The sequence below is a fragment of the Euphorbia lathyris genome, chromosome 3 (assembly GCF_963576675.1).
Source record: "Euphorbia lathyris chromosome 3, ddEupLath1.1, whole genome shotgun sequence".
In the NCBI taxonomy this organism is placed as follows: Eukaryota; Viridiplantae; Streptophyta; class Magnoliopsida; order Malpighiales; family Euphorbiaceae; genus Euphorbia; species Euphorbia lathyris.
In genome coordinates this window covers 5074465-5089238 of record NC_088912.1, presented here as the reverse complement: position 1 = coordinate 5089238, position 14774 = coordinate 5074465, and the positions used below count along the sequence as shown (strand labels likewise).

The window sequence follows — 14774 nt, the reverse complement described above, 5'->3', positions numbered from 1 at the left end:
CTAGAAAATGCTCGTGTTTATCTTACTTTATATATATTAACAATATTCATAGATCTTATCAACATAAATTTTTTTATTATTTTGCATAAGAAGTTGTACTACGTTCATGATAGATTGTTAACACATGTTGGAATTCATTTAAATAGAAGAATTAAATTGCAGTTAGCAAGGATGAAAAGTCAGAAAACCCCCTCATTTTCATCTTTTGATGTTCAGATGCTTAAAACCATCTCTTTCTCTTGCTCATTCTCTCAACTCCGTTAAGTATTCTGTACGTAAATTAAATCTCGGACTCAAAATATTATTTGTATACATCTTTTTTTTTTGGTAAGTAGAATATATATAGTTTGACTGCTTTTTAATTGTGGTTTTTACAATTTACAGTTAACAAATTTGTGAGTGAAATTTTTGACCAAAAAAAAAAAATTACTTATTATTAAGTTAATTCGTAATGTTAGGCACTATATATATTGGTAATTTGTGAAGTTACTTTTTTTTTTTTTTTATTTACTCGATGCATAAATAGCTAGTTACGACAACATTTCTTTATTATGCAATATCTAAGTTTTATTTATTTTTTAATCTAAGGTATCAATTTATAATTTTAGAATAAATGGTTGTTTGATATTATTACATTATAGCTTTAAATCAAGGGGTTTATGTTTCAAATCCTAAGAATTAGGATAAGAATAAAATTATAATTATAACAGAAATCTATAATTGTCACTAAATGTATAAATTGTTGTCGTTAATTCAACTGTATTCAAAATCTACATCAAAATTTGATATGAGTAGAACAAATAATCATTTGGTCATGTTTATCCTAATGCTTTTAGTACTTTTTAACATAGTTCTAACTCTCATTTTGACAGCTTGAACTTGAAAAGATGAAGGTATCAATTTTGTTGGCAACATGGTTAAGTTATAGTTTTTTAATAGCTACAGCAATTAACTACCCCACTGTTACATTTACAACCGATCTCGGCAGTGTTGGAAGCTACCAAACTTTCATGACCTCTTTACGAAACAATTTACAAAGTGGATCAAAAAGTCACGACATCGCAGTACTGAGAAAACCATCCCAAATTACAAACCAGAATATGTTTCTTCTGGTTGAGCTGATTAATTATGATAAACAACTCTCAATCACCGTTGCAGTAAGCGTTGTTAATGTATATGTGATCGCATTTAAATCCGGAACTAAATCCTTCTTCTTAAAGGATGCTCCTAGAGGATCAGAAGCACTCCTTTTCGACAGAACAACGAAAGAACCTCGTTTAACAGTGAGTACCAATTATAACAATCTAGGAGATAGAACCAAAGTCGGATTAGGAATTAAGGCATTAGGCGGAGCAATCGAAATACTAAATAAGTTCGACGGGAAATCTGTTGATGCTCCTTTTAAAGAGAGTCTTCTTGTTGTTATACAAATGATTGCTGAGGCTTCAAGATTTAAGTTCATCGAACTACAGATAGAGAATAAAATAATAGATGATGAGTACTTGCCAAAATGGGACACTATTAGCTTTGAAAATAGATGGGATAAACTTTCTGAACAAATCCAGCTATCTGGCACCGACGGAATATTTAAAACCCCGGTTCAGTTGCAAAATGCCGACCGTTCTGCCAAAGTTGTGTCAAATGTTGCACAAGTTAAATCGGATGTTACACTTATGCTCTACCATGGATCCGGAGAAAGAGTTGCAGAAGAAAAATTTGAGGGAATTGCAGCTGAAGAAGTTGTGAAAGAGTGGCTAGAGGTGCTCTGAAAATATATAGTTATGTTGTTAGTTTGAAAGATTGACTGTAACTATAAATAAGGTCTCCCCATTTTATATGCCGAGAGAGTTGTGCTTTTCCTTTTCAGTTTGTGTTTCACTATAAAATGAAGTATAATGTTAACTATGCTTTAGACATGATGAAAAATTTTAAATATTTTGGGTACTTTATATCAATCACTTATATTAATCTATTCAAGATTAATTAGAAATAAGCTTGATAGGTTTGAGGTTCATTGGTAGGTGATCTGTAAGTAAATTCTAGTGTAAACTTAATGAGATTTCTCCAATAGACATATCCTTACCTACACTTTTTTATAACCAAAATAAAATTGATGAGGTTGTAAGTTTCGAACCCTCGATTACTTACTCTGATATCAGGACAAGGAAATTAAACTAAAAACTTCAGCCGATAAAAACTCAATCCATACTCATGATGGAACCAAATAAAAAATAAAAAGTCTTATCGTTTTCAATCTAGCCAACAAATTACACATTATGGAGATAAACGGAGTTAAGGTAAATTGATTAGGTTAATGCTATGATCAAGTATATAATAATATTAAGGGTATATAACTCCGGTGGTTTTAAGTTTTGTCAAATAAATACATGTGGTTTGATTTTGAGCAAATAAATACCTGTAGTATGCTCAGTTTTTCAAAAAGGCGGAAACAGAAGATGACACTGTCTATATACTGACGTGGACGAGGGTAATTTAGTCAATAAGAGTTAATTTCAAATAAATTATTGTGGTTTGCATGATTTTGCAAATAGGTATCTGTGGTTTGAATATTTTTGCAAATGGTTTGGATGTTTTTGCAAATAGGTACCCATGGTATAACAAACCATAAACAAACGCTTAATTTAGGTAAATAGGTACCCGTGGTATAACAAACCACAATATTTGCCTAAATTAAGCGTTTGTTTATGGTTGATTATACAACAGGTACATATTTGTCTAAATTAAGGGTTTGTTTGTGGTTTGTTATGCCTTGGGTACCTATTTGTAAAAACATTCAAACCACGGCTATCTATTTGTAAAAATATCATAGGTACCTATTTACAAAAGCACGGAAACAACAACAATTTGTTTGAAATTAACTCTTATTGACTAAATTACCTTCGGCCACGTCAGCATATAGACGGTGTTTTCACCGTTTTATCGCGTTTTTGAAAAACCGAGCATACCACAGGTATTTATTTGCTCAAAATCAAACCACAAGTATTTATTTGTCAAAACTTGAAACCATAGAGGTAGGTAAAGACTATACTTTGTTTTTTACAAAGTAACCATAGAAGGCACCACTATATTTGAAAGGCTTAATGCTTCTCCAGCCCCCTTAACTTGTCCAAATTGGTCAGTTTACCCCTCCAACTCATCGAATGTCCTATTTACCCCCTTAACTCCATAAACATAGTATTTCTCACCCATTTAACTTGTCCAAATTTGTCATTTTACCCATTCTCAACTCATCAAATATCCTATTTACCCCCTTAACTCCATAAAAGTGGTATTTCTCACCACTTATGATCCTATTTACGCTTTTAACTCCATAAAAATTGTATTTTTTATCCCTTTATAGCAGTAAAAAAAGTTGAAAAGAGAAAGAATGAATAAAAAATATAAAGAACAAGAACATTAATATAAACAAGTTAAATACATTATATGTAGAGATAATGTACCAAAATATGCCTATGATTTTTTGGAAAGTATCAACTTAGGTTTCACTTACAAAATAACATAAATATAGGTTTAACGTTTAAAAAAAAGTTATCAATTTAGGCTTCGATAACAGATTGTAAGGGGGTGAAAAATACCGCTTTTATGGAGTTAAGGGGGTAAATAGAACATTCTATGAGTTGAGGGGATAAATGGACAAGTTGAGGGGGTGAGAAATACCACTTTTATAAAGTTAAGGGGGTAAATAAGACATTCGATGAGGTGATGGGGTAAAATGACTAATTTGAACAAGTTAAGGGGTTGGGGAAGCATTAGGCCTATTTGAAATTAACTCTAATATTAAAGAATAATCTAACTTATCTATCTTACATAATAGGCTAAACTTAGCTTCCCTAAATTAGAAAGTTCACTCTCCCTATAGTTGATTGGTAATCGGTGATACATAATGAAGATTTATTTTTTCACTCCAACCAACATTAAAACATTGCATACTTTAAAGGTAACCCATTTTTATAAAAAAATTGGATGCATAATATTGATTAGAAAATTGTTTTTTATTTTTTGTGTGACTCGAAATAATTTTTCGAAACTGTTTTGGGTCTGATTTCATTGTAAAACATTACTAGAGTTGTGTTTAGAGTTCCGATTTAGCTATCGAGTACTTTTTAGAGCTTGTACCACTCTCAAGAAAGTGTGTTATGCACAAACTCTTGCCTATGTTGCTCATAAAGATAAACAAACCATATTAACAATAATGTTTTCTGTGAGATGTTTTTTTCAATTAGTTTTATTTTTTTTTCAGTCGAATCGAGGGCTATAAATCTAGAAAACGGAAAACTAGGACTGATCCATCCGGGGACGATCCATCCCACAATAATCAGAAAAAACATCATGGATGCCTACAGGAGGCTCACACTCATGAAAATTCAAAGATAGACATCCTGCGAAGTCAGCCATCCAATTCGCGGCGCAATTATCTTCCCGGTACACATGCACTAGCCGAATCTCCTAATCATTTGCACACAACCTTCACAAGCCGGTAACAACGATGACGGTTCTTAGAGCCCTCCTGAACCAACTAGACAACAACTCTAGAATCTAACTCAACCACCACCCGTCTGGGCCCTTTATCCTAAGCAACCCGAAGGCCGAACTATAGGCCCCACAGCTCATCAAGGACTGCCGAGCACACCCCAGATTCACTGCAAAACCCATAACCCATCAGGCAAGAGCATCCCACAACACTCCTCCAACCGACACTAATCTAGGATTCCCCTTGCTAGCACCGTCGCTGTTTAATTTAAACCACCCAACCTCCAGCAGCTGCTAACGGATCAAAACCTCCTGCCGATCCCCAGCCCTCATGCGCTCTTCAAAGCCGAAAGCTTCCATGAACCCAGGAATTTACCGCCGAAGAAACTCAGCCTTATTCAGACAACCCACACCCGCCTCCTCAAACCTCCCACATGTACTTGACTGAGCGGCACTGCCAGCAATTCTTCTGTATCCATGCAACGAGCGGTGTTCTAAAAAACTCATCCCTCTCCTCCAGATGTATCCACAAGGCCCATTCCTCTCTAGCGACTCGGCAATCACGAATTATGTGCAAGATAGACTCTGACTCTCCGCACTCCGAGCAAGAACTATCTAGAAAAAGCTGATACCAGACATGATTCTAATTAGAGAGAACACCATTATGCAAAACAAGTCTGAGAAAGAAACACAATCTCTTTTGAACTTGAAGCTTATACACAAGCCCCCAAATCGGAGAAGTTACGGCTCCAGGCCCAGTAGACTGAGACAGAAGATAAGCAGTCTTGACAGAAAAATTACTGGACACAGTTAACTTCCACCTCCGAGAGTCAGGTATGCCATTCTTCGGAAAAATGACCATAGAGGCAAATTTCAGGAGGACCGCAGAGGGAAGATGAACTTTCAATTAGTTTTATGAACTTTAATATATTCACATTTTGAAAGCAAAAATTATATTCACATTAGTAAAAAAGTTTAAGTTACAAAAAATTTATCCACTTTGAAAATTAGACAAACCATATATTTCGGTAAGAATTACTATTTTACTTAAATGCTTAATTTTATTTTTTTTGGTAGGAACAGGAACATAAAAGGAAAAACCGAAAAACAAAAATCTAGTCTGGGATTAGCCTAGGGAAGCTAACCCCTACCCCATCTTCAAAAAGAAGAGAAGAAAGGAAAATAGGAGGATAAGAAAAAGGTTGTGACGCCCAACATCCCCTCATGACCAGCAGACGCCAAGCAATCCGCAACCCGGTTATGCTCTCTGAAGATATGACTGAACTTTATGAAATCAAAGGAAGAGCAGAACCTTCTAATACATTTGATAAGATTTTGGCTATTTAAACAAATAACATTATTATCGGAAATCATTTTGATGGCCTTTAGGTTGTCTGACTCTACAGTCAACTTCTTCAAACCCAGACTCTTGGCAAGCTTAAGGCCAGAGAAAATCCCCCAAAGCTCAGCTGAGAAGGATAAACCCAAACCCAGATTCTGGGTAAACCCAGACAGCTAGGCGCCCTCATCATCTCTAAGAACACCTCCTGCATCAATCTTACCATCACTAAGGCAGGAACCATCTGTGTTTAATGTCACCACCCCTTCTCTAGGCCTGTCCAACCAAGGAGGTGGACATCCTTTTTCTGGGTTGATAGTGACCAACTTTGCTTCAGAATAGGGGTGGTCACACAAGGGGGTGACCAGGGGTGAAGATCAGAGCGAAGTTCCTATGTTCTACCCAAGAGTGAACCGTCTAAACAGAAAAATCCGGGTCTGATGGAGATTTTTCTTTCTTCTTTAATGTAAGCGCATTGTGCGCAATTTTTTTTTAAATACTTATATTTAAATAGAAGTATCAATATTTTTCTGAAAATATGCTTTTATAATAAATTCTATTCCTCCAAAGTAAATATTCCTATATTTCTTAGATTCTTTGTGTGGTAATTTTGACAATTCTCTTTTTATGACCCCATCTGTTATTAAATTAATCCTTGCTCTATTATTTATAGTGGTTGTATCTATTATATTTTCATGTTTCTGAGCAATATATCGTATATTTTTATTTTTGTCAAACCATCCGGTTTTAAATATCTTATTTAGAGATAGTTCTTCAGTTTCGTCTTGTATTTTTTTGATAAATATCTGGTTTAAAACTTTAAGTTTGAGTTATACCACCTTCATAAGTATCTATTTTATAACAAATCTTAGTATGATCAGTATTGGTTTGTTCGGTTATTTCCTTATTCTCTTCCATTTATTAAATCATGAATACGTTTATAACTTTCGGTATTATTTGTTTTTGAATTTCTATTACATTTTTTCTTGTTCTACTCTCAACTGTTCACTCATCTCCTTTAATTGTTTCAATTTTTCGTCTAAGTGTAAAATTTGGGTAAATTACACTCATGGCCACTCCACTACACTTATTTTCACATTGTGGCGAATGAACTTCAATTGTTCCCGATATATGTCCACATTGCACTTTACACTTTGTTACACCTGTGGCCACTGTGTGACCGTTGACCAGCTTTTTTTACCTTTGACTCATATTTTTGACCGGTTTTGTTTCTCCTTTCTCTCTTTTAAAACCTACAATACCATTTTACCCTTCCCTCCATTTCCATGGATCTATTTCTCTCTAAAACCAGTCCCTCTCTCTAACTCTCCCTTTCTCTCTCTAAAACGGTTTGCCTACATCCATGGATTTTGGAACTTTTACCATTTCTGCATAGTATATTCATTCATCAACTTTGGTAGTTGCTCTCTCCCCTCTCATCTTTTTTTTTCTGGAGAAGAGGGTAAACATGAATGTTCAAGCAACTAGGGAGGACAAAAAAAACTATATTGCTAACATGATCAAATCCAGAAAATATTAGATGCAAAAGGAAAAAGAATACCTCTTAATGCACGATAAAGAAGCTTGTCAACATTTTCTTCGTACTCCTAAAAATGAGATCAGGAACCATGATGAAGTGGAACGACCCTTGAACTATTTGGAGAAAGCTGATCCTGTGGCAAAGTTGATATTTTGAACTTAAAACAGGGTTGTTGGAATTTAGTGATTTCAGACCCTAATTTGATTGGATTTCGGACCCATGGCTGACGTGTTTTTTAGCCATCCGAGGTCGTTTAGGGCCTCAAAACGGCAGTTTTGTGTTTTATCATACTTTCGATTATTTTCCTGTTTTGTTTCTTTTCCTTCTAGGTTTTGAATTAGGTTTTATTTGTCAGCCTATATAAAGGCTCGACCCTTCCCCCTTATGTAGTCAGTTTTTTATTAATAAAATTTCAGAGTTTATTCTCTCTTTCCAATTTTCGTTATTCGTGCGCGATTCAACGATCGTTGAAGGTTTTAAACATTGTTCTTGCGCGAACATTCTTTTAAGACGAAAGTCTGTTTATTCCGCTGCATCACCCCCCCTTAGCCTCCTCAACTGAGAGTCCCGTTAACTTCCACCGCAAAGAGAGAGACTGGTTTTAGAGAGAGAAATAGATCTATGGAGATGGAAGGAAGGGTAAAATGGGTATTGTAGGTTTTCAAAGAGAGAAAGGAGAGAGAAAACCGGTCAAAAAGGTGAACCAAAGGTAAAAAAGACTGGTCAACGGTCACAGTGGCCACCGGTGTAACAAAGTGTAAAGTGTAATGGCCATACTGGGAATAATTGAAGTTCAGTAGCCATAATGTGAAAATGAGTATAGTTCAGTGGTCGTGGGTGTAATTTACCCTTCGTAATTTTATTTTTTTCATTATTTCGAGTGTCCAATATTTCATATGTTTGTTTCAATTGCTTATCTTTTAATTCTATTATCAATAATGCTCTTTTACAACTTATAATATATTGGTTAATATCCTGATTATAAGCTAATAGTTTTTCAGCTATAATCTTAAGACTTTCAACTTGTATATCCATTATCTAGTATAAACATTGAAAACCGTGATTGTAAAATTGATTAGACATTTAATCATTTATAATTTTCTTGTTAAAACTATATACTTATTTAGATCATTATTTCTTAAATGATATATTCTATGTCTATGTTGATAAAATTCTAATAATAATGTTAATTTTGCTACGAGAAAAGAAATTTCTAAACTTCCACACATTCATTATTTTATATGAAAATAATTAAATTTGCCACTAAAAAGATACTATTTGTCAGGAAATTTATTCCGCCACAAATGCATTACAATTTAATGGGAACTTTATTCCTCATTCATGTTTTCACAATAAGAATTTGTTTTTTTTTTTTTTTTGTAGTGGAATAAAAATTATGTTAGGACCTTATCTACCATCTTAAACTATTGAGTCAAATGGTTCATTGACAATCCTAACATATAATAACATTTTAAGAAGAAAAATATAATAATAAAATGACTAAAATCCTTATTGTTTATTGCCATTTTTAGCGAAAAGCTTAAATGAAAGAAACTTCATGCAAGTGATTGTAAACTTTTAAACCACCAAATAGGATAAATTATATATATAGTATACAATATTTATCTTATATTACACTCCAGTGTATAATATTCATTTTTACACAAAAATATCTCATTTTATGAGTGACCTCCATCTAAAATATAGATGACGGGCTATAACATATTAATAGCGCAACATCACCATTTTAATTAGTCGGAGTTACTAGTTTTTTCTGGGTTGCATTTCTTGGGGTTATTTGTGAACATTTTGTGGTGAAATTGAATTGCAGATGGTAATGTCCTCCAACAACTTATTTTGTTTTTTTCCCCGGTAAAATAGGTTTTTGAAGGTTACTATATGGTGAATATTAGGAGCTGAAATTGTTTTTATTTTTTTTTTTAATTTCTGATTTTATTTTTCATTATATCATTTTTATTTGTTTTTGTAACTTTATGTAATTTATCCTAGAAAAAGTGTCTTTATAAACATGCGACACCACAAGAATTACTTTGTGAATTTTCGTTTTATATATATATATATAAAGGATAAGGTGTGGATTTCTATTTTCAACATTATAAAAAAAACTGCCTTCATGGACGTAACTTCCCTCTCTTCTCCCTTCTGATCGAATGTGGTCTTGTAGAGGGTTTTTGATGCTTAATTGTCTTGCTCATGTAGTTTTTGTTCTGTTATCTTTTGTGTAATTTATTGGTATTAGTGGTTTTATGTTAAGGTTTGATGGGATCAAGTTTAGAAGGGTTGCTGGAAAAGGTAAATTTGTCTGAGCATGAAAATGTGGTTGTGGATTTAGAACCTGTTCCTGTGGTGGATTCTGCAAGTCCATGCAGCCACTGTCTTGTTGGTAAAGTTCTATCTCCTAAACCACTGAATCTTAAGGGGATGGCATATGCTTTTACAGTGGCATGGAGAGTTAAAGATTTTCAGTTGAAGGACGCTGGAAATAACATGTTTATTTGTGAATTCGCGAAAAAACGTGATCTGATACGTGTAGTGAGAAATGGTCCATGGCATTTTGAACGACAATTGGTAATGTTGAAAATGTTGGAAGGTGATGAGCAGTTATCTGATATTTCTTTAAATGTCTGTGATTTTTGGGTCAGGATTAACAACCTTCCATTGAATTTAAGGCCGTTGCTTCTTGTGCTGGTGTTGTCATAGAAGTGGATGGTGATAGTGTTGGTTCTTGGTGTTCTTATGTTCGTGCTCGGTTCGGTTTGACGTGACAAAGCCGTTGTCTCGTGGTGTCAAGGTTAGGAATGGAAAAGGAGTTATTGTTTGGGTTTTTTTTCAATACGAAAGATTACCAAATTTTTGTTACTGGTGTGGCTGTTTGGGGCATAGCTTTGAAGAATGTTCAGATGCTCAAGAGGAAGGGGAAGATGTCGCTACAAAAATAATGGGCTTTGGCAGCCCTTTAGTTGCAGCGGTTTATGAAACCGTCCCTTGGGCTTTGTCTTAGAAGCCCACTACATAATTTGCCCAAGTTTAGTCCTCCTTCAAATATAAACCCTAAGCGAAATTATCTGGATCCAATTCTGGCCTTCCACAGAAGAAACCAACGGCCACAACAGAGCCCACTCTATTACTCCACAGCTAACCATGGAAACGAGTCGGAGCCAGGCGAGCCATGGCAGTTTTTCTCTCCACCGTTTTCTTCCGAAATATTTCCCGACCTACCGTCGCCACCACCGGTAAGACTTCGATACCTATTTTTGTCTCTAATTCGACGATCGACCTCCGTAGACCAACTAAATTACTAACCGCGCGTCAAAGCCTCGTCGTCTAGTCTTATTATTGAAAGAAGTTTTGATCAATCTATGCTTGATTTTCAATTAATAGCTGATTATATGAGCTTGTCTGATAGGAATTGACTATTCGGGTTAGGTGGATGAGGATTCCCCGAATTTACTGAATACTGTGAAAGTGTTTGATTTGGATGGAAATGGAATTCCTATTTCTGATATCTGGAAAGATTGGAAAGCTGTTGCCATTTTGAGTAAATTATGTTTGGTTTTAGCACTAATTTGAGGCTTAATTAGGCATATTAATTCCATCTTATATTTTCTGTTGGTTTTTTAGTTGTGTTTCTCAAACGTTCTGATTATCTTGCTTCCAATAAGGTTGAGTTGTAGCCGATTATCTGAGCTTGAGTTGATGGCGGTCGATATGCGAGGATCTATTTAGATTTGCTATGTTTAGATTTGATTGTTATTTGGAACTTATCTTAATTTAGCTTATGAATTAACCTATTATTATTGGAGTTGCAATGTATTCTAATTGCCAAACTAATGTCTATGTTTTGTTAGCTGTATTTTCATATTCCGATGATATCAAGTATATTGATCAACAAGGTATTTCTTTGTAATGTATCTAATAGTTGTGGAATAAGTTCATGGCATTTTCTGCCCTGCTATATTTTATGGAGTTTTGAACCCATCAGATTGTGGACATGATTATGTTTTATGGTTTGCTTATGAAATATAAGGATAAGTTCAGTGTCTACAAATTTGGTTTCAAATGTTATGTTTTGTTGCATTAACTTGGCTTGTAAATCTAGGATCTGATGCTTTTGAGATTGACAAATTGGTGTGAGCACTCTATGTGGTAATGAGTGTTTTAGGTGCTAATATGTCTTCTTATTGCTATGATATAGGCAACTAGCTTTTTATACAGGACAAAGAGGTATGAATCACTACAAAAAAAGAGGGCTTTAGCAGACCGCGTCAACTAAATGTTATTTCATCTGAAGTGGTATTTATGCCCACAAATCTTATTGTTATGGGTTTATCAGTTTAAGATTGTTCTTGTGTGTAATTCAATCTGTGTTTTTAAATGAAATCAGGTCCCTTTGCTGGCAGATTTCCTTGAGAAGTGGGAGAAAGATGAAAATGTACAACTTATATTAATCAAGGTTAGTTCTACTTCCTTACATGTAGACAGCTGAATCAGCTTTATACTGAGCTTGTACTATTCCTATTAATCATGGTTAATTCAATCTGAGTTTAATGTTGTGTATGTGAAACCATATAACAACCTCTTATTAGTAAAATAATTTTGTCCTGTTCCTTGGTCAAATTCAGCATACGTACTCTGATTTTCATTAAAGTGCATTTCTCATTATACCAGCCCTGTTGAATGATTTTATACATTGCACCGCTGATGGAGTGGCTACATTTTTGGACTTTTCCTAATATCTATATGAGGATTCTCTTGACGGTTCTCCAATGTACTCTTTCTTCTAATACCATCCACATGTTAGCTTTGAGCATCACCATGATCACAGTTATGAGAATCACGGCTTGAACCTTTCAAGAAGCATAACATGTGTTACTCTATCCGCATTAACAGTATCCTTTCTTGTTAATACTATGATTGGGGATATTAAGGACTTCCCTTTGTGCTTGGATGGAGACCTGTAAGCATATCACATTCGATTTCTCACATTATGATCGACTTCAATGGAATTTTCGGGGTAAGATAAATCCCATATTTGTTTAGATATGTGAGAGTTTCTCTTGTAGGTGTTATTCGTGTTCCCTGTACATTTTAGCTTAGCACCAAATTTAATAATGACAGGTGGAAGTTTCGGCTTCATGCTCATTTGCTTGCATAAAGGCAAGGCAGTTTTTCCCTGAGTTCTCAATTGTGTAAGTCTCTGTTCTGAATTGTCATACATTGATATTTCTAGCAGCCTTTCTATTTGGTGACTGGAAGATATTTGTATTCCTTACTAGTCTACATTCTACATTTACATGATTCAGATACTCAAACAAGAACTTATCTTTTGGAGTGGTTGATCTTAGACTCTTCCCAGATGCAGCATACCATGATGGGACCTTGTAGTTATAGGAGGCAAACTACAAGGATGGGTATATATATGATCTTAGACATTTCGTGCTGTTTGGTGCAATTATAGTGACCTGGGTATATATATGAAGCCAGGTATATATAACAAAGGGAAGCACAGTATTGGCTGCCAAAGAGCTCGTGATGTTGCAACATTGGAACTAAGAGGCAATGCCATTAGTGTCTAGGTTTCCAATACGTACGGATGGAGGATCGACAATTTAGAAACAAGAGGGATCTCATGTAATGGTTTTATTTTGATATTTAAATGACATTAGTGTTGCAATATCAAGCTAGTGATATTGAAATGACATACTTCATTAAATTTAGTGTTTTTTAATTTTAGAATCATGTATTGAATTTACTAATACATCAAAAGTTGAATTTTTTGATATTATATGTTCTTTTTGAATTGATTTGTACAATTAAATTAATCAATAAAATTAAATTAATCAATAAATATTGTAGGTAGCAAATTCAAATGTAAAAAGTATATATAATAGATGATGCATAAATTATGTTGGGGCGGTTTTAACCGCCCCTAGAGTCAAAAGGGATTTTAGAATCAGGTGTAGGGGCGGTTAAAACCGCCCCTATAAATTCGTCGCTAATTTTTAGTCTATCCCGTCAGTAATGATTTTCGTCGCTAATTCGTAGCTCTGGTCCCCTTTGGCGATAGTTTTGGGGCGGTTTGTAAAACCGCCCCTAGACCTTGTAGGGGCGGTTTTAACCGCCCCTGCAAGCGAAAAAAACTGCCTCTATAGGCAATTTTTGTTGTAGTGTGTTGTATGGCCATTTGGGCAGAATTTAAGGGCGTCGCCGATTCGTGTCAAAAAGGTACAAGTTGATTCGAAATGTAATATCATCTCTGATCATCATTTGGAGAGCAAAGGGCCATGTAGGAAAATTAATTTCTTTGTCGAGGAGGCTGGCTGTTCTATGTTAAGGAAGGAAATTTCTAAGGGTGCTGAATTTTCTAGTGAGGGACGTGCAGGGTTGAAACAATTAAGTTCTGTGCCCTCTAAGTTAAACATTACTGATGATGATAAGTGTAATGCTAATGTTAGGGAGGGAGGCGTTATTTCTGTAGTGGATTCCATTTTGCTCAAATCAAAATTTAAAGATGTTGAGTCTGTGAATACGAAGAGCTCGGGGGCAGTGGCTTCAAATTCTAGTTCAGTATCTCTAGAATTCATGAAATGGGATGAGATATAAAACTTTCTCTGTATTATTATTCCAAAGGATCTTAATAAAGAATACAATGGTGAACAACCATTTATATAAAGAGAAAAGAATGACAGCTGTAGATAGCTGTCAACTAAAGGGTAAATCTAACATGTATACAATTCCACACTAACTATTATAGACCTAATATTAATTTCATTACCCCCCTCTCAAGTTGAGGATGGTAGATTGACTAATCCCAACTTGATTAAACTGGGCAGCATCTGAGCAGAACTCAATGGTTTAGTCAGGACATCAGCAAGTTGAGAATTACTAGTGACATAGGCAGTAGAAATGAAACCAGCCATTAGACATTCTCTCACAATATGGCAATCAATAGCAATGTGCTTTGTTTGTTCATGGAACACTGGATTAGATGCAATATAGATTGCAGACTGATTATCACAATGTAAAGGAACTGGCAGAAGCAAATCAATGTTAAATTCCTTGAGCAAATAAGCTAATCACTTAATTTCACAAACAGTAGAAGCCATAGCTCTATACTCGGCCTCTGCAGAAGATTTAGTAACAGTACCTTGCTTCTTGCATTTCCAGGAAATAAGAGAGTTTCCAAGAAGGATGCAATATCCTGTTACAGATCTTCGTGTAGTCTTACATCTCTTCCAATCAGAGTCACAGTAAGCATTAAGTTTGAAATCAATATTGCTGGGATAAAATAATCCTAAGGTGCAGGTACCTTTAAGATATTTTAAAACATGCATTGCCATTTGCATATGAATTTCAAGAGGTTTAGTCATAAATTGACTAAGC

General features: G+C 34.8%; 1 protein-coding gene and 1 long non-coding RNA gene across 3 annotated transcripts; both read left to right on the top strand.

Moving 5' to 3' along the window:
- Nucleotides 1-887: 887 nt before the first annotated feature.
- LOC136222511 (ribosome-inactivating protein cucurmosin-like) lies at nt 888-1769 on the top strand. Its single transcript, XM_066010284.1, has one exon. The coding sequence runs from the start codon at nt 888-890 to the stop codon at nt 1767-1769; it is 882 nt and encodes a 293-aa protein (XP_065866356.1).
- Nucleotides 1770-10372: 8603 nt separating this feature from the next.
- On the top strand, nt 10373-13191 carry LOC136224941 (uncharacterized). Of its 2 annotated transcripts, XR_010686697.1 has the most exons (6): nt 10373-10624; nt 11587-11684; nt 11776-11844; nt 12060-12405; nt 12510-12580; nt 12695-13191. It is a non-coding gene; the product is annotated as an uncharacterized lncRNA (long non-coding RNA). The 2 variants fall into 2 exon arrangements; XR_010686696.1 differs by having other exon boundaries at nt 11776-12405.
- The last annotated feature ends 1583 nt before the right edge of the window (nt 13192-14774 follow it).